Below are 24,478 nucleotides of genomic sequence, written 5' to 3'. Positions count from 1 at the left end.
ACACTGTGCCGTGGCTTACAGAAAAATTGAGGACACAAGAAAAGTGATGCCTGATTTGCCAGTAGGAGCACTGAGGTATGCGGGCCCGGTCCCTTTAGTGGTGCCTGCCATATCAGAAAAGGAGGTGATTGTCAGGAGTACCTGCCTAAAAGGCAGTAAGGGAACATTAGCTGTGGTAGAGCAGCCAACCAAGGGAGGGCTCCCAGAAGGAGTGCTGGTTCTCAGTGGAGTCATAACCCTACCTGTTGAAGCCCAGGAGGAGGTGACGATACTGGTTGCTAATGAAACATGCCGTGATGTGTTTGTAAAACCAGGGCAGAAGATTGCAGACATTTTTGAGCCTGAAAGCGTTGTGAGACCCCAGTGTGAAGCTGAAGTTCCAATGATAGATCCTGCGAAGTTTGACTTCGGGGACTCACCGCTGTCTGAGGAGTGGAAGGATCGCCTGAGGAAGAAGCTTTGCGAGAGATCCAAGGTGTTCTCACTACATGAGTGGGACGTGGGATGTGCAAAGGGAGTGGAACACCATATCAGACTACAAGATCCCCGACCCTTCAGGGAGAGGTCTAGGAGGATTGCCCTCTCCGAGATGGAAGACGTGCGCCATCATCTTCAAGAGCTGATCGCGAATGGTATCATCACAGAGGCCATGTCTACATCTAAAATTTTGCAGCGCTGGTTGTTACAGCTGTATTAGTACAGCTGTATAGGGCCAGCGCTGCAGAGTGGCCACACTTACAGCAACCAGCGCTGCAAGTGGTGTTAGATGTGGCCACACTGCAGCGCTGTTGGGCGGCTTCAAGGGGGGGTCGGGGAACGCGAGAGCAAACCGGGAAAGGAGACCAGCTTCACCGCGGTTTGCTCTCGCGTTCCCCGAATCCCCCTGCAAACCGCAGGGAAGGAGACCAGCTTGCTCGGGGTTCGGGGAACGAGAGAGCAAACCGGGAAAGGAGACCAGCTTCGCCGCGGTTTGCTCTCGCATTCCCGAACCCCCTGCAAACCGCAGGGAAGGAGACCTGCTTGCTCGGGGAACGGGAGAGCAAACCGCGGCGAAGCTGGTCTCCTTTCCCGGTTTGCTCTCGCGTTCCCGAACCCCCCTGCAAACCGCAGGGAAGGAGACCTGCTTGTTCGGGGTTCTGGGAACGCGAGAGCAAACCGGGAAAGGAGACCAGCTTCGCCGCGGTTTGCTCTCGCATTCCCGAACCCCCTGCAAACCGCAGGGAAGGAGACCTGCTTGCTCGGGGAACGCGAGAGCAAACCGGGAAAGGAGACCAGCTTCGCCGCGGTTTGCTCTCGCGTTCCCGAACCCCCTGCAAACCGCAGGGAAGGAGACCTGCTTGCTCGGGGAACGGGAGAGCAAACCGCGGCGAAGCTGGTCTCCTTTCCCGGTTTGCTCTCGCGTTCCCGAACCCCCCTGCAAACCGCAGGGAAGGAGACCTGCTTGCTCGGGGTTCCCGGAACGCGAGAGCAAGCTGGGGAAGGAGACCAGCTTGATTACCAGAGGCTTCCTCCTTCCACGGAGGTCAAGAAAAGCGCTGGTAAGTGTTTACATTGGATCACCAGTGCTGGATCACCAGCGCTGGATCCTCTACACCCGAGACAAAACGGGAGTACGGCCAGCGCTGCAAACAGGGAGTTGCAGCGCTGGTGATGCCCTGCAGATGTGTACACCTTCAAAGTTGCAGCGCTGTAACTCCCTCACCAGCGCTGCAACTTTCTGATGTAGACAAGGACAGAGTCACGAAGCCCCTATGCCTCACCCATTGTGGTCGTTCGTAAGAAGAGTGGAAAAATCCGGATGTGTATTGACTACCACACCCTAAACAGGCGCACTACAGTTGATCAATACACCATGCCTCGAGTACAAGATGCCTTGGACTGTTTGCTGGGTAGTCAGTGGTTCTCTGTGTTGGATCTTCGGAGTGGATACTACCAGATCCCTCTGGGAGAAGAGGATAAGGAGAAGACAGCCTTCATCTGCCTGTTAGGGTTCTACCAGTTTGAACACATGCCACAAGGGATTTCTGGGGCCCCTGCCACGTTTCAACGACTTATGGAAAAAGTCGTGGGAGACATGAATTTACTGCAGGTGTTAGTTTACTTGGATGACCTGATTGTGTTTGGAAGAACCCTGGAGGAACATGAAGAAAGACTTCTTAAAGTGCTCGATAGGTTGGAGGCATACGGTTTGAAGTTTTCAATTGATAAATGCCAGTTCTGCCAAACCTCAGTGAAGTATGTAGGTCACATCGTGTCCCAAGAGGGTGTGAGTACTGACCCCAATAAAATAGACGCACTCACTACCTGGCCACGTCCCATTAACTACAGAGAACTCAAGACGTTTCTTGGATTTAGTGGCTACTACCGCAGATTTGTGAAGAACTATGCTATGATTGTAAAACCTCTGAATGATCTTACCAGGGGATACCAGTCCAACAAGAACAAATCTAAGACCCAGAATAAGCAGAGGCCTCCAAAGCCTCCTTTGCAGAGACACTATGGCCCCTTCGAACCATTTTGGGCCGCGGTGGGAAGAAAGATGTGAGAGAGCTTTTCGGGAAATCATTACTCGCTTAACTCATGCTCCCATCCTAGTCTTTGCTGACCCAAGCAAACCGTTTATCCTGCATACGGATGCCAGTTTGGAGGGTCTGGGAGCAGTACTGTATCAGGAAGTGGAAGGCAAACGCAAACCGGTAGCCTTTGCCAGCCGAGGACTGTCTGACAGTGAAACTCGCTACCCCATCCACAAGCTGGAGTTCTTGGCCTTGAAATGGGCCATCACTGAGAAATTTCGAGACTACTTGTACGGTGCTCAGTTCCAGGTGTGGACAGACAACAACCCACTGACCTATGTGTTAACAAGTGCTAAATTGGATGCTACAGGCCAGAGATGGGTGGCTGCCTTGGCTAGCTATGAGTTCAGCATTCAATACCGATCGGGGAGGAGCAATGTAGATGCAGATGCCTTGTCCAGACATCCGCAGGCACCTGACGTTGCTGTGATACCCACGGATGGCGTGAGAGCTATCTGCAGTGTGAGTCGCCGAGAGCCGGAGGCCCCTGAGAGCCTTCATGGATGTGTTGCTGAAGTTTTGGGCCTGCCTCCTGAATGCGTGCCTTCTGCTTCAGTGAACTATAGTGCTTTGGACCAATCTCCCTTGCCCATGCTCAATGCAGCTGACTGGTAGGAAGCCCAGCTGCAAGATATTGACATTTGTGATACACTACTTGCCAAAAGAGAGGGGCGAGGCCCAGCTGAGGTTGTCCCACCTACCCCAGAGGGTAAACTACTATTGAGAGAATGGACCAAACTGAAATTGATTCAGAGAGTGCTACACCGCGTGACCACAGACCCTCTACAAAAGCAACGGAATCAACTAGTGCTGCCAAAAGAGTACAGAGCCCTGGCCATGAGGGCCCTGCATGATGACTTTGGACATTTAGGGATGGAGAGGACGCTGGAACTTATCCGTAGTAGGTTCTATTGGCCTCGGATGGCCGAAGATGTTCGCAGAAAATGTGACACCTGCGCTCGATGTGTTCAAAGGAAAACTTTGCCCACAAGGGCCGCATATCTGAAGAACATCACCAGCAACAAACCTCTGGAGCTGGTTTGCATTGATTTCTTGTCCTTAGAAGTAGACAAGAGGAATATTGGGAACATTCTAGTAGTGACCGACCATTATACGCGATATGCGCAGGCATACCCCACACGTGATCAGAAGGCCACTACCGTCGCTCGAGTACTGTGGGAAAAATATTTCTCAGTTTATGGATTTCCAGCCCGGATACACTCGGATCAGGGACAAGACTTTGAGAGTCACCTTCTGAAGGAGGTGCTGAGGATAGCAGGAATTAAAAAGTCAAGGACAACACCTTACCACCCACAAGGTGACCCTCAGCCAGAGAGGTTCAACCGAACCCTGTTAGATATGTTAGGGACTTTGCGGCCCGAGCAGAAGGCAACCTGGAGCCAACATGTCTCATTTCTAGTGCACGCCTACAACGCCACAAAGAACGACGCTACGGGAGTCACCCCATATCTCTTAATGTTTGGGCGAGAACCAAGATTACCCATAGACCTGTGCTTTGGTGTATCCGAGGATGGAGATACCTATGACACTCACCAGCAATATCTATCCCGACTACGAGAAAAGCTGCAGGATGCTTATCACTTAGCTACATCTGCAGCTCAGAAGAATGCAGGCCGCAACAAACATCGATATGATGCTAGGGTACATCTGCAAGAGCTCCAGCCAGGGGACAGAGTCCTGCTGCGAAATTTGGGTATTGCTGGCAAACACAAGATAGCTGACAGGTGGAAGGCAATACCTTACCTAGTGATGGAAAAGCTAGGAGACCTGCCGGTTTATAAGATCAAACCTGAAGAGGGTACAGGGCAGACCAAGACCGTGCACAGAAACCTTTTGCTCCCTGTGGGGGAATTGGTAGGCAGCCCTTATGAGATTGGCCACAACCGGGCAACTGGGCAGAACGAAGGTGCTGTGCCAAAGCCGCCTTCCAACGTGGACAGCCGGCTCCCTGCAGCTAACCTACCCCTACTCAGCACATCTGAGAGTGAGTCTGAGGAGGAAGACACAACCATGGTGTATCCTGGGATGAAGACAAGATTTCAGTCTTGATCCACTGAATCAGAAGAGAGCACATCCTCTTCCACCCTAAACCCTATGGCAGAAGTATTTAGGCCCATTCCTGACATCCCTGAGACACTGGTTGGACCCCCGTGTAATGACTTACACAGACTATTGGACAGTGGTGACATACAGATGGAGGATGTCCAGAGCACCTGCGACCCTCCACTGTTAGAACTAGAAATGCAGGGGCCTATGCCAGTACCCGAGGGGAACTCACAGGAAACCTCCCCATCCATCACTCAAGAGGATGTCCCCTCTACCATAGCAACAGAGATTCTCAATAGGCGAGACAGGGTAATAAAACCAGTGAAACGGTTAACTTACAATGCACCTGGGGTGATTAGTGAGGAGCCTATACATTTAGCACACAGGTTTGTGAAAGCTAAAGTGGGCTATCTAATGCCTTTTGGAGGGGACCAATAAGTTGATATAGTAGGGATGTGATTTGTCGGGATGACAAATTCTTGGCTGAGGGGAGGACGTAAGCAGAGTCAGGATAAGCTCTACCCTGACATCTGGTGGAAAGAATTTCAGAGAGGTATTTGCATAGGCACGCCCACCCTATCCCAGACTGCCAAGCTGTGGGACTGCTTGGTGACAAATTGCTCACCCTCAGTTGGGTGGTACTGGCTAGACAAGGGACATGGGTTCCAAAACCCAGTGAATTGAGAGAGGCTGGGGACAGGTATCTGTGCCTGTTGGTGCAGTCTCCTTCTGGAGCCAGAAGCACCAGTTGCACCCCCTCTTCTCTCCACTGTGGGATGTCAGAGTTGATTTTTTATTCTCTTAAGAATTTAAAAACAGGTTACTGAGCTGAAATCACTTTGGGCTAATGTAAAAGCAGCAAAGAATCCTGTGGCACCTTATAGACTAACAGACGTTTTGGAGCATGAGCTTTTGTGGGTGAATACCCACTTCCTCAGATGCATGTGACATGCATCTGAGGAAGTGGGTATTCACCCATGAAAGCTCATGCTCCAAAACGTCTGTTAGTCTATAAGGTGCCACAGGATTCTTTGCTGCTTTTACAGATCCAGACTAACACGGCTACTCTCTGATATTTGGGCTAATGGTGCACTAGCACTGGGGCTCCCCTACTATGAGCTGGAATCACTAAGAGCTGAAAATCACTAAAAAGCTAAAATCACTGAGCTGAGCGCACTGAGTACTGTGCTAACTAGTGGGGAGCCCAAAGCTATACTGTGGAACAGAGCTGCTGGCGGAGTGGAGCAGTTTGTGGGGATGGCTGGAGCGGATCACGGGACAGCTGGTGGCAGCGGAGCGGCTGGCAGAGTGGAGTAGTTGTGAGGGGGTGGAGTGGCCCGCAGAGCGAGCAGAGCCGAGCAGTTTGCAGGGACAACTGGAGCAGCTCACAGGACAGCTGGTGGAGCAGAGCAGCTGGCGGAGCGGAGCAGTTCTGAGGACGGCTGGAGGAGCAGAGTGGAGCGGCTGGTAAAGCGGAGCAGTTCGTGGAGAAGGCGGGAGCAGAACCCACGGAGAGGCAGGGCAGTTGGCCCCAGACCACATAAGGTGCCCCTTTCTACCAGGCTGGGGGGGGGAGACCTCTGCAGATAGACTCTCGAACTTTGGGGCTGCACTGACCCAGGACAGAGACTTTTGGGACTGTGGGTGATTTGGGGGTTGCTGGACTCAAGAGCCCAGGAAAGAGGACACAGCCCAATTTCCTGGGGTGGGTCTTTGCTCACGGTTTGGTCTATGAACTCTAGTTGAGGTGTTTTTCCCAATTTAGTGTTTGTTGTTTATCTCATGTATTAAATCTTTTCTGCTACACCGAGGCTCTGTGCTTGCGAGAGGGGAAGCATTGCCTCTTTGAGGCGCCTAGGGGTGTGTGTAAGATTTTCCCAGGTCACTGGGTGGGGGCTCGAGCTGGTTTGGAATTGGGTTATTGAAACGGAACCCCTGGATACTGAACCCGGTCCTTGTTGCTGCCAACTCAGAGGGGCAGAAGGGTTACAGGAATAGAAGATTAGAGAGCCTGTAGGTATGTGTGGTCACTCTCAGAGCCCAGAGAGAACAACGCAAAACCCAAAAAACACAAACAAAGGCTTCCCTCCACCGAGATTTGAAAGTATTTTGTCTCCTGATTGGTCCTCTGGTCAGGTGTTGCAGGTCACTATTTGTTAACCCTTTACAGGTGAAAGAGACATTAACCCTTAGCTATCCGTTTATGATAGCCCAGCTGCGGGAGGTCCGCTGAAGCCACGGGACAAGCGGACCCTCTGCAGGCATGCTGCCAAAGGCAATCTGCCTGCCGCCCTTGCAGCGACTGGCAGAGCACCCCCCATGGCTTGCCGCCCCAGGCAGGTGCTTGGCGTGCTGGTGCCTAGAGCCGCCCCTGCCGAGAAACTCCCTCTAACGTCTTTATTCTCAGGTGTCCGGTCCCAGGGGTTGGCGGAGTCTGGAGGGGATGTGAAAAAGCCCGGAGACTCTCTCTCCCTCTCTTGCAAAGCTTCCAGGTTCACCTTCAGCAGCTACTGGATGCGCTGGGTCCATCAGGGTCCCGGGAGGGACTAGAGTGGGTCACTCATATCAGGAGTGGCAGTGGGAGCAGCACATACTACAGCGACACAGACAACGGCCAATTCACCATCTCCAGGGACAATTCCAACAACCTGCTGTATCTGCAATTGACCGGCCTGAGAGCCAAGGACACCTCCAGACACACACCCTGCACAGTGAGGGGAAGCCAGTCTGAGCTCACACAAAAACCTCCTGTTGCAATTAGCAGAGAAAGTCCCAGCTGGTTTGATGCTGACAGGCTGTGCGCTGGGAGCTCACAGGAAACAGTAATTTCCTCCCTTTGAAATGGGGGAACTGAACCCAGCTGTTCAGTCAGATCTAGAGCCACAGGAGGCGGAGATACCAGGAAAGGGGTGTCCCACACTGGGCATGGTGGGGATTCCCTCGGTCCCAAATCTTCTATTACAGATGTAAGCGGGGGATGGTAACGCTAGTGTGGGGAACTTTCCTGACTTACACTATGCCGGTGAAGTGGGCTAGCAAAAGGGTCTGAGTCCTCACTCCCACTCCCTTTACCCAAAGCCCTGCCTGACCTGGAGGGCTCCCCTTCCACCTCCTGTGTGGCAGAGTCCTCATAACCCTGATACGGTTGGGCCCAGGATCCCTAGGGAGCTCGACCCCCAACCTTGTTGTAATCACTCAGGACAGGGGCGAGGGTGTCCCCACTCTGGGGGGCTCTCTCTGCTCTGGACTCTTCCCTGACCCACTGTTCATCACGTACAGTTCAAAGCAAATACAAGTTATTAAATAGCAATCAATGTAAAAAATAAGGAAAACCTGGGAAAGGTGAAAGGAAAAGTGTCACCCCGCTCTGTGGCCCAGGGCTGTCACAACCAGCATCTCTGGGATGTCAGGGAAGTTCAGTCTGTTCCTCACACATCCCAGGCCCCTGCCCAGGCCCTGGCTGTGCTGCAGGGATATTGCGGATCAGATACTTGCTCTGGTGATGACCACACACCCTCAGGCTCTAGGTGGCACGACCCTTTCTTCAGGGTTGCCTCCACCCTGTCAGAGTTATGATCCCCCTTAAAATCTGGCCTGCAGAGCTTCTTGGCTGAGGCGTCTCCCTGTGCTGGGCCCACTGCCCAGGGCCCCTTCACTCTCCCCAGCTGTTCAATGCACCTAGCACCAGCTCCTCCACTCTGGCTCAGCCCCAGCTCCACTCTGCTTGAGCACAGCTGCTGCTGCTGCTGCTCTGCCTCTGGCTCCCTGGGCTGCTTCTCTAGTCCCTTTGGCTCTAGTTGCTGCAGCTCGGCTCCCAGCACAGGTCTGCTCCCTGGGCTTCTTCTGTGACTCTGCTCCCAGCGCTGACCTGCTCCCTGGGCTGCTTTTCTGGCCCCTCTGGCTGGCCCGACTGCTCTCCTGAGCTCAGCTCAAGCCCTCTCTTTCTCCTTAGCTCAGCCCCACTCTGTCTGACTCAGGCAATTCCAGCTCCCACAGAGGATGGGATGCCCTGGCCTCCTGGCTCCCTGATTAGCCTGCCCGCCCTGTCAATCAGGCTGACCTAGAGCACTGGGCTCTCCCCATTGTTCCTGGGGACTGTCAGACTTGGGGTCCTGATTTCCCAATGTCAGGGACTCTAACCCCGACGGCAAAGTTCGTTGTCTGACCGCAAGAGAGACAGGCAACACCAGCAAGGTCCGATCAAAAGCTCTTTATTGACAAGTGCACGCATCAATAGAGAGCAGCTCGTCTCCAGAGAGAACCAGCCCCCTCTTACATCTTAGTATAAGCCTATATAGACAGTTTCATTGCGTTATAAATTATTTACTGGAGCAACCCACCCCCTTAACAACTAGAAACTAGACACCTTTAGTATACATGCATGCCTAAAGTTAGAAATGTAGGGGAGTTAAAAACAAACAAAGAACAAAACCAGGGAGTGAAAACAAGGAGGCTGGGAAACTAGGGCTCTTATCACTTCTTCGAAGGAGCTGCCCGAACACAGCACATCTGGTACTATGCCAGGAATGCAGCTTCTCTTTTATCTCACTTTTTCCCAGCGCTTGTGAGACATGCTGCTGCTTTTCAGTGTTTTCCACTCAGGGATTACCCACAAACCTCTGTTAGCCTGACTTTGGTCAGGTTGGCATACCTGGTTTTGTCTGCTATATCTTTATTCAGGCCTAACAATCCCCCCTTTGTCCCTAGAGGACCATAATGGGACTCTTGGGACACATATTCATTTAACAATTGTACGCGGGAGGCTAGTAAACCATGACCCAAGGTCTGAGTGGAGGTCCTTAAAACTAAAAGTGTGATCAAGAGATATAGCATGGAAAACAACAGAACATTCTTAATAGCTTGTAAATCCTTGTCAATTAAGCCAGAGTGATTAACAGAAAAGCAACATTTTTCCCCGATGCGAGCACAAGCTTTTCCCTAATTTAGCATTTATGGCATTTAGCACACATTTATTTTGCAAAGTTACTTTTGCTACTTCATCAGTCTTTTGTTGCAACTTTTGGAAAGCGTCTATTAATGCATTAGCTGTTTTTTTTTTAAGCTCTGCAGAAATATTTACAACTGCTCTCTTGAGCTTAGCCACCCACAATCCAGGAATGAGTGCACGGACAAAAGAGTGGAATTCTGTTTGTCTGACAACTAAGGGATTGGGGCACTGACTATAAATCAGTTAGGTATACCAAGTGGTCTAATTTTCCAGATGTTTCGGTGAATAATCCAGTTTCATGTGCATCCTCCCCATGGACCCGTCAGGATTCGGTATGTGGAAGCCCACACCCCCCGGTCCAAATGCTTGGAAGGAGCACTGTAAATGTTTACACTTCCACCCAGAAAGTCTTTAGTATATCTTCATGACCACAGATTAGATGGTACTTCTGATGTTTCTGTAAGGGCAGTGGGCCAAGTCTGGTACTCAAGATCACTCCGAATGGCCATTAGCTGGTCATTCAGGAAATTCGGAATCTCCAAACATACTAGATCCCACTGCAATGCCTTTCCAGCCTCAGTGATATTTAATACCATCTTTCCTTGGTGTAGTACTATATTACATTTGTTATTTAACTATTTTAGGTACTTTTAAAAGGCATTGACATTAATAGCATAGGAGGGGGTTACATTATTAGTCACTGGAATGGTTTCAATACAGGTAAAATTTCCAGTGGCAGAACAAACTCTTCGGGTACTTGTTATTTAAAATCCAATACATGCTGAAGAATTTATCCAGAACACAGGGCACAGCCTGTAGAATAAACCCCAAAATCCAATCAATACCACATTCCCAAGCATGGCTCCCACAAATTTTTTCTGCCAGTGTACAATTCTTTGTTTCTTCACCAGGGTCAGTTCTTAATGTCCTTTCTAGTCAGGAATTCCTGGACTTTGGCAATTTCAGTGGAGTGAGTGTTTCTTCTTCTTTCCCAAAACCGTCGTGGTGCAGCATCATATAGGGCAGAGGTTACTAGCACATAACCCTGTAATGGCTTTGCTTTTTGTAGAAAAATTCAAAGGCACAATAGATCTGTCGGTGGACAAGGGAGAGGTTACTAGCACGTCACTTTGTACTTTTTCCCTACTGTCCAGAAGACACAGTGGAGCTAGAAGGAGAAATAGGCTAATCATCAGTAGGAGAATTCTCCCGAGTTGGAGGGGTCTTTTTGCAGTGAGAATCATGAGTCCAAACAGTCAGTCTTTGGCACTTCACAGCGGTGTTGGTAGTCATTAGGACTTAAGGGCCTTTCCAGCATGGAGCCAAGGCAGTCTTTTGTTGGTGGACCTTTACATTAATCTCGTCTCCTGGTTGTAAGGAGTGGCAGGGCTGCTAGGGTCTTTGGGTAGCGCTTCCTTACCTGTGAGAAAAGAAACTTAACACATTTTATTAGTGCCTGGCAGTGTTTTTCAGATCTCATAGCTGCATGGGCAAATTCAAGCTCTCCTTTTCCTGGTTGTTAACCAAGTCTTAACTGTGAGCAGTGTCCTTGAATGGAGTCAGTGTGTTATCTATAGCCTGAGCTTGCTATTTTATTTTATTTTATTTTTTCAGTTAATTTATTTTGTTCTTTGTCCTTCTTTCCTTCTTGGCTTCTTTTAACCTGCAAAGGAAACTTTTACTTTTTACTTATACACATTTTTCCAACAATGAATACCTACACACTGTCATTATACAGTACATTAGTCTTATTATTTAATGTATGCCACATATACCCTTTCACTAAAATAACTTTATTACAGAACTTTGGAGCAACAGGCCAGGACAAGCACACCCACTTTGAGGAGTTTACTTAATACAACCTGTAGTGCAATAGCTTCCCACCATCCCCAGCCCTCTGGCTAGAAATCTGAGGTAGCCAGAAGGATCCCATGTACAATATGGGGAGTGGGTTAACTTTTCATGTCTTTGCTTTCAAAGACTGTTGGTATGCAAATTTTAACAACAATTTTTGCAATTAACAATTTGGCCAATGAAGTTTCTTTTTCTTACTTAAGGAAATGCGTTAGACTTTAATATATTACATTGTCCTGATTTATTTAAACACTTTGTATTCCAAGTTGAACAAAACAAGTATGTGCATTTTAATTTAACCTTTTTTGCCTGATTCCAAACCAGACCATCCCATGAAAACACTAAACACAACAATTTCGGCCACAAGACAAACACCACAAGACAGAACATAGAACACAAAACATAATTCCTATTGTGCCAGTAAATGCATGGTACGTTGAATGCTGTTCAGCTGGCATCAGTTTTCTCTGATTATCTGAAAGACAAAAAAAACAGAGGTCTACCCCTTCTGGGTAGTTAATTATTGCTTAAAATAGACAAATACCCTTGTTGATTTCAGGAAAAACAGAGGATTTATCCCATATTTTATGTGTTTCATAGGCAGCCCAGGTTTCAGTGGCTCCTACCTTATCAGTTAGATAATTTGCATTAATACAGATGCTTTCTGGCTTGCTTTTTACTTTTAACTGTTGCTTTCAAACACTGAAAGAAAACATCACTACTTATAGTGCCCTTACAGCCTAATAAAATTTCAATTACATAGCACTATATACATTTTTTAGCTAATTTAACTAAATTCTAAATGATTGCAATTAACAATTTCTTTGCCTCAATTTATTTACAAACATTTCAAAGACACCAAGAACTTTCCTCTTTAGCATTTTTACAAAGTTCAACTGCTGTTTTCTTTAGCAACTACAGAGTTAACTTCTCACTCTCCCTTAAATCACTTGCTTGTCTCCCAACAGCCACTTTTATTAACTCAAATCACCATTCCAAGTAAGTCCTGGGTATTTGAAATCCCCATGCTTACACTTACTTACTCCTTCCTTCCACTACACCCTTAACATTTTCCAACCTGTTTTCCAATCTCTCTGTCTGTTGCCTGCCCGCCTGGGCCCAATCCTGCTTTTCTCACTGAATCGTCCCTTCCATAGGCACTTGTTCCACTACCAGTTTAGCTAGGAGGGTGGGCTTCTCAACTAGCCCCCACCCCTCCTGGTCTCTTCCCTTAAACTTTCTCACTCACAAGACTACCCGAGTCCTCCTTCATGAGGCTTGCCACCTAGACGAAGACACATGGCCCTTGGGCAAAGGCCATTTACTTAACATATAAGTTAAAGGACTATTCTTAGAGGGTTTACCCAGAGACTCATTCATCTGTTTGACTCTTAAACAGCAAAGAGAATTACACAGAGAGCAGAGGGAATTACAGTCTAAGCCAGACTTTCCCACTTCTATACACTGACCGCTACAGGGGACGGGACAGAAGGATCTCAGTTCCACCTCAGAGCTCTCTCGCACACATGGCTTCCACTCCGAGGAATTATGAACGAGAGGTTCAGTTCCGCCCACACTCCTAACACCCAAATGAACAGAGCAAAAAAACCCAACAGTAACTGGTTAAATAGAACAGAACCAGAACCAGATAGTGTTTTCTTATCCTATTAGGACTCACTTTTACTCATGCAGTTCTCAGCATATAACACTAACGGTACCAAGCAAAACAAACACAAAATAACAAGGGTAAAACAAATAGATGGTGTAAATTCTGCAGGGCTTCCCTCTTCTTAATTGCTCACCAAACTGTGACAAATTTCTGTTACCAATCTATCCCTCGTGTCAGGTGATCAGGCTGACACTACAGGATCGTTGGGGGAAGATAAAGAAAACACACCATATAACTGAATTTTAAAGCTTCATTAATAAAATAATAAAACAACAACGGAGAGTGTTGGGAACGCTCCCACATCACTCAGGAAAATATTAATGCCCCAAGCCCGAAGCTCCTTTTATACTCACACACGTACGTTCAGACTGGCCACTTCTGTGTATAATGTTCAGAGGAGGGGGAGAGGTGGAAGGGAGATTATCCTGTTTACAGCTTGTCCAGAATTTCCAATATGCTTCTTCTCTTGGGAGGGCTGTTCTCTTACACCCTGGAATCTCCTGTGGCGTCTCTTTCAGAGATTCCAGTCCAGGTCGGCTGCCTGTGGCTTCTTTGGTGTCACCAAGCCACACCGACTCCAGGGTCACAAAGGCACACTGTTGGATCTTACTGGACAGTTAAGCTTTGCAAATGTAATTTTAGTTCTGTAACTTGTATTTCCTTTGCTTCGCCTCTGTCTATATTTTTTCCTTCACAGCCAGCTGGGGCCGAAAGCAGCCTCTCCCTTCACCAAGCACAGTCCGCGCCGATTCCTGACCCTGAACGCAGAGCAACCCCCTCCTTCCATCCCGGGACCAAGATGATTTTTAAATTAACCCGTTTCTTATGCCTTTTTTTTTTTTTTCCTCTTTCCCATTAAACATTTTAGTAGCAATGCTAACTACTTTAGACAAACTTTTTCCTTGCGTACCATCTGGATGCTCTCTAAATCTCTTTGCAATATTCTTTGCACATTGTGACATGAAAACCATTTTAACCATCTCCTTTCCATGATTAGTTTCAGGATTTAAATTCCCATGCTTTTTAACTTCACAAATTAGTCGAGCACAAAAGTCAGAGAGGTGCTTATCTGGATGCTGAACACAAGCAGTCACCTTGCTCCAATTTGGAGTAACCTCCCCTGCATCTCTAATACCATTTAAAACAGCTTTTAAAAATTCATCCAACTTTGTCTTTTGAGCTGGATTATTGGGATTCCAGTTAGGGTCAGTAATTAGCCAAGGTGCATTCAAATGAGCTGCAGATTTTTCTTTTACTTTTTGTTTTTTATCTTTTGTCATGAGAGTATCTAATAACTGATTTACATTTGCCCAAGTGGGCACATGAGTGAAAAAGATTGTGCAGAACATTCTTTCCACTGCCTCAGGATTGTTTCATAAGTGAGGCATAGTGCACTGCCAGTTAAACAAACTTGAAGTTGCAAACAGGATATGGGTAAAACCATCTCATGTTCCCCAGCAACCAGTAGAACCAGATAAGTTCTCAACGAGGCTTATCATATCAGGGGTGTCTCAGAAACATTCTCCCTTATGGAGTTAAGTAACCTAGTGGGGTCCACAAGGGCAAGGACGAGGGCTGCTGTAATATTGGGGGTGTTTGAAAAGCAGTCCCTGACCAAGTTTGCAAAAGGCTGGCTGGAGGCTGCACAGAGGGGGTGAGGCTGCCTGATTCTTCTGAAGATGAGGGACCATCACTCTGAGCTCCCCCTTGATTCTCCTCTGTCCCTGAACTGTCCCTAACCTGCTTTTGAATCTTTGCACTCCATCAGGTGGGGAAAAACAGGAACAAAATTGTCCTCCTCCCGGTGCAGCTCTGGGGCATATGGTGGGGGATTTTTTTTACAAGAGCTCTCCATACAAACAGCTTCAAAAGCTATCCATCCCTCCATGGGTTCATAATTATACCATACAAACAAGTAATCCATTTGTCCCGGCCTAAGATCAACCAAAATATCCCTTAAGGAGTTCATCCTATCTGTGGAAAAGGTTTCACCCTCTGGCCAGTCTCTAGTCGGGGACAAATGAAAGGTAAATGATGGCCATTGGATCCAACACAGATTTCTCATCTTAAATTTAATTAGACCAGCTGTCTCAGAAATCTCTTTCCAATCTCTAAGTATCAGAGACAACGGGGCGTCCCCCGGGCACTTATTGCCAACTTGTCTCATTTTAATGAAGGGACTCTAACCCCTCTTTCCCAGGTCGAGGTAAAGGGACTCTAACCCCCACCTCCCCGAGTCGAGCGCTCGCTTACCTCTCCAGGGACTTGAACACCTGGACTGGGACTCAAACCCAGACAACTTGGATCCTGCGCAAACCTGGACTGGGACTCTAACCCAGACCTGGACTGGGACTCTAACCCAGACCTAAGTAGTCAGGGACTCTAACCCCGACAACCTGGACCCTACTCAACGGGTAGGTGGACATTGCTGGATTTCTACGAGCTTCAGCTGGTTCACAGAACACGCCTTATCGCCAACGCAGAGATCAGATCACCAGGTAAGGCTCCTCTAAACTGGAGGATGCGGTCTGCATTGCCTCAGGGTCCGATCCCCCGCCGGAGAGTCAGACGGGTCCCGGCGGAGTCGCCAAAGATGTCAGGGACTCTAACCCCGACGGCAAAGTTCGTTGTCTGACCGCAAGAGAGACAGGCAACACCAGCAAGGTCCGATCAAAAGCTCTTTATTGACAAGTGCACGCATCAATAGAGAGCAGCTCGTCTCCAGAGAGAACCAGCCCCCTCTTACATCTTAGTATAAGCCTATATAGACAGTTTCATTGCGTTATAAATTATTTACTGGAGCAACCCACCCCCTTAACAACTAGAAACTAGACACCTTTAGTATACATGCATGCCTAAAGTTAGAAATGTAGGGGAGTTAAAAACAAACAAAGAACAAAACCAGGGAGTGAAAACAAGGAGGCTGGGAAACTAGGGCTCTTATCACTTCTTCGAAGGAGCTGCCCGAACACAGCACATCTGGTACTATGCCAGGAATGCAGCTTCTCTTTTATCTCACTTTTTCCCAGCGCTTGTGAGACATGCTGCTGCTTTTCAGTGTTTTCCACTCAGGGATTACCCACAAACCTCTGTTAGCCTGACTTTGGTCAGGTTGGCATACCTGGTTTTGTCTGCTATATCTTTATTCAGGCCTAACACCAACCACCCTTCCCCTTTCTTTTGATACTGGGAGCCAGTAACCAAAACACCTCCAATGAGTTTTAGCAAAGGGATAACAGTCCCCTTACACAGACACTGATATGGGTAACAGGAATTATTATCTGCCAAACAGAAGCCCAAATAGTCCCATGTTCACCTCTCAGTTCCCACATGTGGCTAGAAAGCAGAAGCAGTGAAAACACAAACCCTGGCAGCTATAAAAGGGAACAAGGCTGTTCCCCAAATCCCCGTTGGTCAATGCCAGAGAGCTGGGTCATGTCTGTTTATAGATTTATTCAACTCCCTGCCCTGTACATTGTCTCACCTCTGTTAGCCTCACCAATGAGCTGGTCTCCAGCCAGCTTGAGAGCCTAGTACCATGGTGCATTATGGAGCCACTCGCTCACTCACCCTCATTAGCTGAGCATCATTCAGTGTAACTGTCTATGGGACATTCCCTGAGAACATTCCCTCTCTCTCTCTCTCCAGTGTGTGTGAAGGAGGGTGGGGATATGAAAGGGAACACGAGTGGTCGTGGGAATGGAGATCTGTGTCTCAGCGTGAATGCTGATACTTGTCTGAAAGTCAGTGGGAATGGAAATATTTTGTTATTGTTTTTGTTGTTATCCCTCAATATTACGTCCTGGGGATGGTTTAGAAACACGTAGCGTTCATCTCACACAAGTTCTTTAAACACAACCAGGAGAAAGCTTCTGTCTACACGTCATTGCTTATTAATAATTAACTAAGTAAATGATCTTGATGATGATGCTCAGCAGTGATAGATTTGGTGCTGCTTGTGGTCCTAGCACAGGGGTGGGCAAACTTTTTGGCCCGAGGGCCACATTGGGGTACGGAAATTGTATGTTGGGCCATGAATGCTCTCAAAATTGGGGTTGGGGTGGGGGAGGGGTGAGGGCTCTGGTTGGAGGTGTGGTCTCCAGAGTGGGGCCAGAAATTAGGAATTCAGAGTGTGGGAGGGGGTGAGGGGCAGGGGAGTGAGGTGCCAGGTGGTGAGGGGTGAGGGCTCTGGCTGAGGGTACGGGCTCTGGGGTGGGACTGGGGATGAGGAGTTAGGGGTGTAGGAGGGTGCTCCAGACTGGAACCGAAGAGTTTTGAGGGAAGGAAGGGGATCAGGACAGGGGATTGGGGTGCAGGAAGGCATTCAGGCTTTGGCTGGGGGTACGGGCTCTGGGGTGGGACTGGGGATGAGGAGTTAGGGGTGTAGGAGGGTGCTCCAGACTGGAACCGAAGAGTTTTGAGGGAAGGAAGGGGATCAGGACAGGGGATTGGGGTGCAGGAAGGCATTCAGGCTTTGGCTGGGAGTGCGGGCTCTGGGGTGGGGCTGGGGATGAGGGGTTTGGGGCGGAGGAGGGTGCTCCGGACTGGGATCGAGTGGTTCGAAGGGTGGGAGGGGGATCAAGGTTGGGGCTTCCCCGCTATACATAGGAACCAGCCCCTGACCCTGCTCCCCAGCGGGAGCTAATGGGCCAGATTAAAACAGTTGGTGGCTGCAGGGCCCGTGTAACTTTTTGTGGGCCCGGCACCAAACATATATGTGGGGCCCCACTGCGGAAATAGGGCATATGATGGGGAGCAGGACGCAGAGCGAGGGGCCAGTTGGGGGCAATGAGGCGCAGTGCAGTGAGAATGGCCCCACTCAGCCCAGCACAAGGGCAATATTTACAAACCCCAAACTGCTAGACACACACTGACCCACCCAGCCCTGAGCTGCCAGCATTCCCCTTCTACCCCACTGCCCCCGGACCCAGTGCCCTGCCCTTATGCCAGTACCCCCTCACCCAGAGACCCCCCCACAGATCCCCATGCCCCGCACTCCCTGCCTAGAGACCTCTCCTGCTGACATCCCACCACAACTACACAGCACCTGCACACCATACCCCCTGCCCAGCTCCCCCACCCACAGACCCCCTACTGTCCAGCACCCACTTCACACTCCCACCATCACAGCTGTATAGCACCCCATATTTCTGAGGGAATTCTGCATCAAATTCTGTGCACAATATATTAAAATTCTGCAATTTTATTTTTTACAATAAATAAATGTGGAAGCTCCACCATAGCAGTGGGGAGCACAGGCCACGGATGTGGGAGATCCCTGCAGCCTCCCCCAGACCCCTGGGACAGGGACTTGGTGGTGAGGCTGAACCTGACCCTGACCCAGCACAAAGACTAGGCCTGCCCCAGAAACACCATGGGGCCCTGCCCCTTTTATGCCAGGCACACCAGATATGGGCAGAGAGGTTCAGCCCAGCAGCAGAATCCCAGTGCAGAGGGACTTAGTGTGGGGGTATCCAGGTGGGGGTAAGAGGGTTCTGTGGGGGGCAGTCTGGGTGCAGGCAGCTCAGTGGGGGATCTGGATGCACAGGGAGGTGCCAGGTGCAGGGGCAATGGGAGTCTGCAGAGGGGACCAAGTGAAAGTGGTTGGAGCTCAGCGGTGGAGGGGGGGAGTCTGGGTGCAGGGGAGGTGGGATTGTTGTACTTTTCAGGGGGAATAAGGCAACATCACATTCATTGGTAATACATGTATCAATCAACATTGTATCACATGCATATGATCTATATTACACTCATGCACTCACATACACACACAAACACTCAGTCTTGCTGTTGTTACTAACTAGTTGCTCCCCTTATCTTCACTAGCCAGGTGAGTTAGATGGGGGGTGGGGTGGAGCCGGGCTTCTGCCAATCTGGATCAATGCTCCCCTGTTGACAAGACCCAGGGTCCTCTGCAAGACACCCCACATTTATAGCAGCTTCCCTGTCATGCAAATCTGTACCAGATTCAAAATTTGTGTCCATTGGTCCTTTGTGCTGCTTCCTTCTTGGTGTTATCCCAATACTGTTAAAAGAGGTTGTTTCCAAAAGAACCAGAGGGGTAGCCATGTTAGTCTGGATCTGCAAAAGCAGCAAAGAGTCCTGTGGCACCTTGTAGACTAACAGACATATTGGAACATGAGCTTTCGTGGGTGAATATCCACTTTGTCAGATGCATGCACGAAAGCTCATGCCCCAATAAGTCTGTAAGTCTATAAGGTACCACACAGGACTCTTTGCTGCTTTTCCGAAAGAAGGTGCTGTTCAAAGAGGGTGATTCCAAAAGAAGGTGCTTGATTCTCAACCCTCACCCCAGCCCCAAGGCCATCAATATGTCTGCTCTTCTTGAGTGAGCCCATTTGACAAGTTTGATTATCCTTGGGTCTGGCTTCCATCCCCTCTCCAACTAGCTGTCTAGGGGTGCTCGCCTTCCTCGCCTTGCTCATTCACACCTCATTCATTCAACATGCCAATTGATTAAGGGAGTGTGGGGAGAGGGAATCTTATTCTACTCTTAGCAAAAAGTCATTTTTCTTCTACTTTAACTATCCTTAGGGGCTATAACGTTATACCAGGACTTAGCACAACGTTTTCTATAAGTTTTTCTACATAGGGATCTGATACAACGTTCCTATAACAAAGGACTTGATACAAAGTTGTACGAAAATAGCTTAATACAGGGTTATACAAAGAGGCATAATACAAAGTCATATGAAAGTTATGTGAAGATGCTTAAAACAGAGATTTATCTACAGGGTTCATTTGGGTGGGGATCTAGGTGTAGGTGGTTGGGGGTCAGTGACAGGGTGTCTGGGGGCACATTGAGGTGGTAAAGATGCAGGGGAGGTGAGGCTTGTCAGGGTGAGGGTTTGATGAGCCCCAGCTACTGCCAAGGGGATCCTCATGCTGGGCCCCCCTTTCCTCTATCCCATGGATCGGTAACCTTCAGCACATGGCCCATCATGGTAAGCTCCCTGGAGGGCCAGGCTGGTTTGTTTACTTGCCGCGTCCACAGGTTCAGCCAATTGCAGCTCCCACTGGCTGTGGTTTACTGCTCCAGGCCAATGGGGGCTGCGAGAAGCCACACAACAAACATATCCCTCGTCCTGCAGCCCCCATTGGCCTGGAGCCAATCAGATCGGTGGAGCCTGTGGATGCAGCAGGTAAATAAACTGGCCTGGCCCGCCAGGGGGCTTACCCTGGGTCTGTGTGCCGAAGGTTGCCGATCCCAGTCTAATCCCCTTCTCTTCCCCATCCCATGCCCCTTCCACCCCACTCCATCTCCTCCTGATCCCACTCCCTTCCTTCCCCTGCCTTTGTCCCCCTGCCCTGCCTGCCCCACCGCGGGCACTCACTGTTGTACAAGACGAAGGATGGCTCCTTGCACACAGAAGGGAGCCCAACCAGCACTAGGACCCAGAAGCTGGTGTCCAGCTGCAAAGTCCCCGGAGTAGAGCAGCACCTGCTTTTTCAGCCTGACTCCGCAGCTCTGCAGTCAGAGAAAGTCTGCTCCTTCCAGCCCCTCCCCTAGGCCCCGCCCCGCCCCTTCTCTGCCTCCTCTCCCCAGGTGAGCATGCTGCGGCTCTGCTCCTCCCCCACCCTCCTGCCCGCAAAGGAACAGCTGATCGACAGCAGGGAGGGGGAAGGCGGGACGCTTAGGGTGGAGTGTGGGACCGGCTCCATGGTAAATCCACTACTGGGTGGCTGGATCCTTCCCACGGGCTGTAGTTTGCCCACCCCTGTCCTAGCGCCTGTTCTGTTCATTCCCTCTGGGGCACCTGGCACTGGCCATTGTCAGGAGACAGGACACTGGGCTAGATGGACCTTCGTTCTGACCCAGTGTGGCCATTCTGATGTTTTTAATTACAATCTAGGCTCGCATAGTCCTAGGCACGGTACAAACACAGACCATAAAACCTGTCTCAGTCCCACCGAGTTTACAACCCCAGTGTAAATGGAAAGTGGCGTGTGACTGGGAACAGAAACAGAAACACGAATATAAATATCAGCCGCGCAGAATAATCTTCCTTCACTGCATCCTGGATCCTCCCTCGACTCCCCCCTAAAGAAAATCTCCCAGACACGCCACTCTCGGCCCACTAATGTCAGGGAGGCTCCATTGCAAAACCTTAACTCTGCCCTCAGACTCCCCCTCCCCCCGCACAGCTTCTCCCACCTGCACCCACAGGCGGGCCCCAGACCCGGCCTGAAGCACGAGCCAGGCTTGCTCAGATCACTTCCCTAGTGTCACGGATCATTTCAATGGAGCCGGTCACTGCCGGGAAGGGAATGGGGCCTCCGTCCCCAATCCCTCCCCGCGCCACGGGGAATCTTCCCTCTCCAGCAGGTGGCCCAGCCCAGTGGATCCCTGCGAAACGACCCCTCCCCGGACACTGACCCCCCTGACCGGACATAGCATGGCCCCTGTGCGCCTGGAACGGGGCTCCAGAGCTGAATTCCCCAAGCCCCAATATCACCTCACAATAGCCAGGCCCTCAGTTCCCCGGTGGGGAAATACAGTCACTGCAGGGAGCTGGTCATTCCTCCCAGGGGTCCGAAAGTGTTATCAGGCCCCAGCGCCCTGTGCCCGGCGCTGCACAGACACATAGGACGGGACACTCTGACTCCTGCACCGGGAGCCCTAGGGCGAGTCACTCAGATCACTGGCAGCAGCAGTGTGTGTCTCTTATAAAGCAGGGACATGCAAATGAGGGAGACACTTTCCTGTTTAAATCTGTGCCTCCCTCTGCCCAGGCTGCACCCGGAGACACAATCCGCACCCCTGGGTCTGAGCAGTTATCAGCCAGTCCCTGAGAACTTTCCTCTCCAGCACCAGGGAAAATGGGATTTTTCCTCCTTGTAATTTTCGTTGTAGCCGCTTTGGAAGGTATTTCCTCACCTGAATAACGGGCAGTGTCAAGAATCTTGTGTTATCGCTGTTTTTATATCTATATTTACAACTTGTCTTTATTCCCAGGTGTCCGGTCCCAGGCGCTGGTGGAGTCCGGAGGGGATGTGAAAAAGCCCGGAGACTCTCTCCGCCTCTCCTGCAAAGCCTCCGGCTTCACCTTCAGCAGCGCCTACCGGATGAGCTGGGTCCGCCAGGCTCCTGGCAAGGGACTAGAATGGGTCGCTTATATAAGCATGTATGGGAGTCCTACATACTACCTCGATTCAGTGAAAGGCCGATTCACCATCTCCAGGGATGATCCCAAGAGTGAGCTGTATCTGCAACTGACCGGCCTGAAGCCCGAGGACACCGCCCGCTATTACTGTGCGGGAGACACAGTGACACGAAACCGGTTTGTGACCCTACAAAAACCCAGGCTGCGGAACCGCCCTTCTCCCGGCAGCCGCGCGGGGGCAGCAGTGACACACACCCCGCTCCGGGCTCACACAGGAGACCCGGCACCCGGGTGAATGTAACACAAACCTCCCGGCAGTTTTAACCCTTCCGTTCCCGGGCAACGTGTCTCCCCTTCCTGCCCAGAGCCCCGCTGGGTGCAGAGATCCCCTCGCTTCACTGTGAACCCCAATCCGGAGTGAGTCCTGTTCTGAGTCGCTCTCCCCTCGCTGACCTGGCGCATTGGCTCCCCCGGGGCCCGTCTCGGTGTCAGACTCACAGGACAGCGTCTGTCAGTATAAACGGGACAAGCGCATTGGGGTTCGCATCAGACCCAACGGATGGAGCGAATTGCTCCGGGGGCCAAATCCTCCGCTGGTGTAAAGTCACCGCAAGAGCTTCCGTTAGACTCGAGTTACTCCGGATTTACACCAGGGAGGCTCTGGCCCTTTCAGCAAACTGGGATGTTTCGCTGATTAACGCAGCGGAAGGTGATTAGTTCATTATAACCGATGTGAGGTCCCTCACTGGGGCATCTCGGCCCTTCACAAGCGGTTATCGCCTTTCTCCCCACAGCGCCGCCGGGAGGCCGGGAACTATCCCAGCCCCTGGTTCAGAGAGGGGAGACTGAGGCACGGAGAGATAGAGGCTGGATACGGAAATGGGCCATTCAGAGTCCGGGCGGGGCTGTGGGCAGAGGTCACCCAGCGCCTGAACAAACCCCGCTCCGCTGAGCCTGGGAATGTGGCACCGCCGGGACTTTCCCAAGCGGCTCGTGGATTGTTTTCACCCCACTGACATGTGGAAATCACCGTCCGGACTCTCCGCTGGTGTCAGGGGGTGGAGGTGAATGAGCCCCACTCTAGCGAGCAGGTAAATGTGGGCACTGCTGGGACTTTCAAAGGAGACTCACGTTTTGTTTTGTTTTGTTTTTTCATCCATGTGACATTTGGAAATCACAGTCTTGGTGTAACCGTGCAGCTAAGGATCCAGCCCACAATAAAGTTCCACAATGACAAAGAGTCACCATGGAGATAACAGACCCCTCCCCTCAGCCCTTGATGACATCAGCAGTGTTTTCCCAGTAATTGAAATTTGGGAGGGAGGGTTTGAATTTACAGGGGGGCCAGGGCCAATGAGGTATGAGACAGTGAAGGTGAGGGGGGCTGTGTGACACCATAGTAAAAACTGAAAATGTTTCATGACCATTTTATTAGATTTAATTCATGTTTTAAAATCATCATACGAAGTAAAGTTGGCTACTCAAGCCTTCCATAAAGCATAACATTTACGTCCTTCTTCTTATAGTTTTGCACAACTCTGTTCATGAACTTCTTGAATGGAATGCGTTCATCTTTGGTGGCTTCTCGTGTGTCTGGTACTTCCATTACCTTGGTTGATCTGCTCATTAGTTCATTCACATCATCAGGCAGAAGGCGACTTCTTTCTGAATGCAAAATTCTATTCAATGATGAAAAAGAAAGCTCAACTGTAGCTGCTGTGACTGGGAGTAGCAAGAGATGAATTCCTACTTCTTTCATCCCAGGAAACATGGCATAAAAATCGGCTCACATCACTAGTAATGATAAAAAAAGAAGTTGAAATCAAATATCATTCATTGGTCCTATCATATTCCACTCTGTGTTCAAATTCTCTGTTCTGTCCTGAGCACATGGCAGCCTCATTGCTGGTAGTGTCCCACTCCACTCAGCTGTTGGTGTTTTATAGGACAGGGGTCTGTAAAAGTTACATAGAGGTTGAGTAGAATCTAGAAGTCGTAGTTGTAGATTTTTAATAATCAGGTCTGTGTAATTTTTCAGTAGCTTTAACAAACACTTCTTGTCCTCTTCCCTTAATGATTCAATATAAATGACTTTATTACTCAACATCTGGACTGAAGTCTTTGCTTCTTCCAGTACTTTTTCAATGGATAGCTCTCTGATTGACCCAAATGTAGCTTCTGTGACTGGACAAAGATCTGCTACTATTGTAGCAGATGCCTGGATGGCATTGCATAATGA

General features: G+C 49.8%; 2 gene segments (V, D, J or C); both read left to right on the top strand.

Moving 5' to 3' along the window:
• The window catches only part of LOC115642216, a 47,106-nt gene extending 39,913 nt beyond the window's left edge, over positions 1 to 7,193 (top strand). The window contains 2 exon segments of the V gene segment in view: positions 2,887 to 2,902; positions 7,051 to 7,193. Coding sequence covers positions 2,887 to 2,902; positions 7,051 to 7,193 — 159 coding nt within the window.
• Positions 7,194 to 21,892: 14,699 nt separating this feature from the next.
• On the top strand, positions 21,893 to 22,534 carry LOC115642215. The segment is given in 2 exon segments: positions 21,893 to 22,001; positions 22,092 to 22,534. Coding segments are annotated over 2 exon segments (489 nt in total).
• Positions 22,535 to 24,478: the final 1,944 nt, after the last annotated feature.

Source organism: Gopherus evgoodei, unplaced genomic scaffold, assembly GCF_007399415.2.
Source record: "Gopherus evgoodei ecotype Sinaloan lineage unplaced genomic scaffold, rGopEvg1_v1.p scaffold_39_arrow_ctg1, whole genome shotgun sequence".
In the NCBI taxonomy this organism is placed as follows: Eukaryota; Metazoa; Chordata; order Testudines; family Testudinidae; genus Gopherus; species Gopherus evgoodei.
The sequence above is the reverse complement of the archived record's forward strand: the minus strand, read 5'-3'. Positions and strand labels throughout refer to the sequence as shown.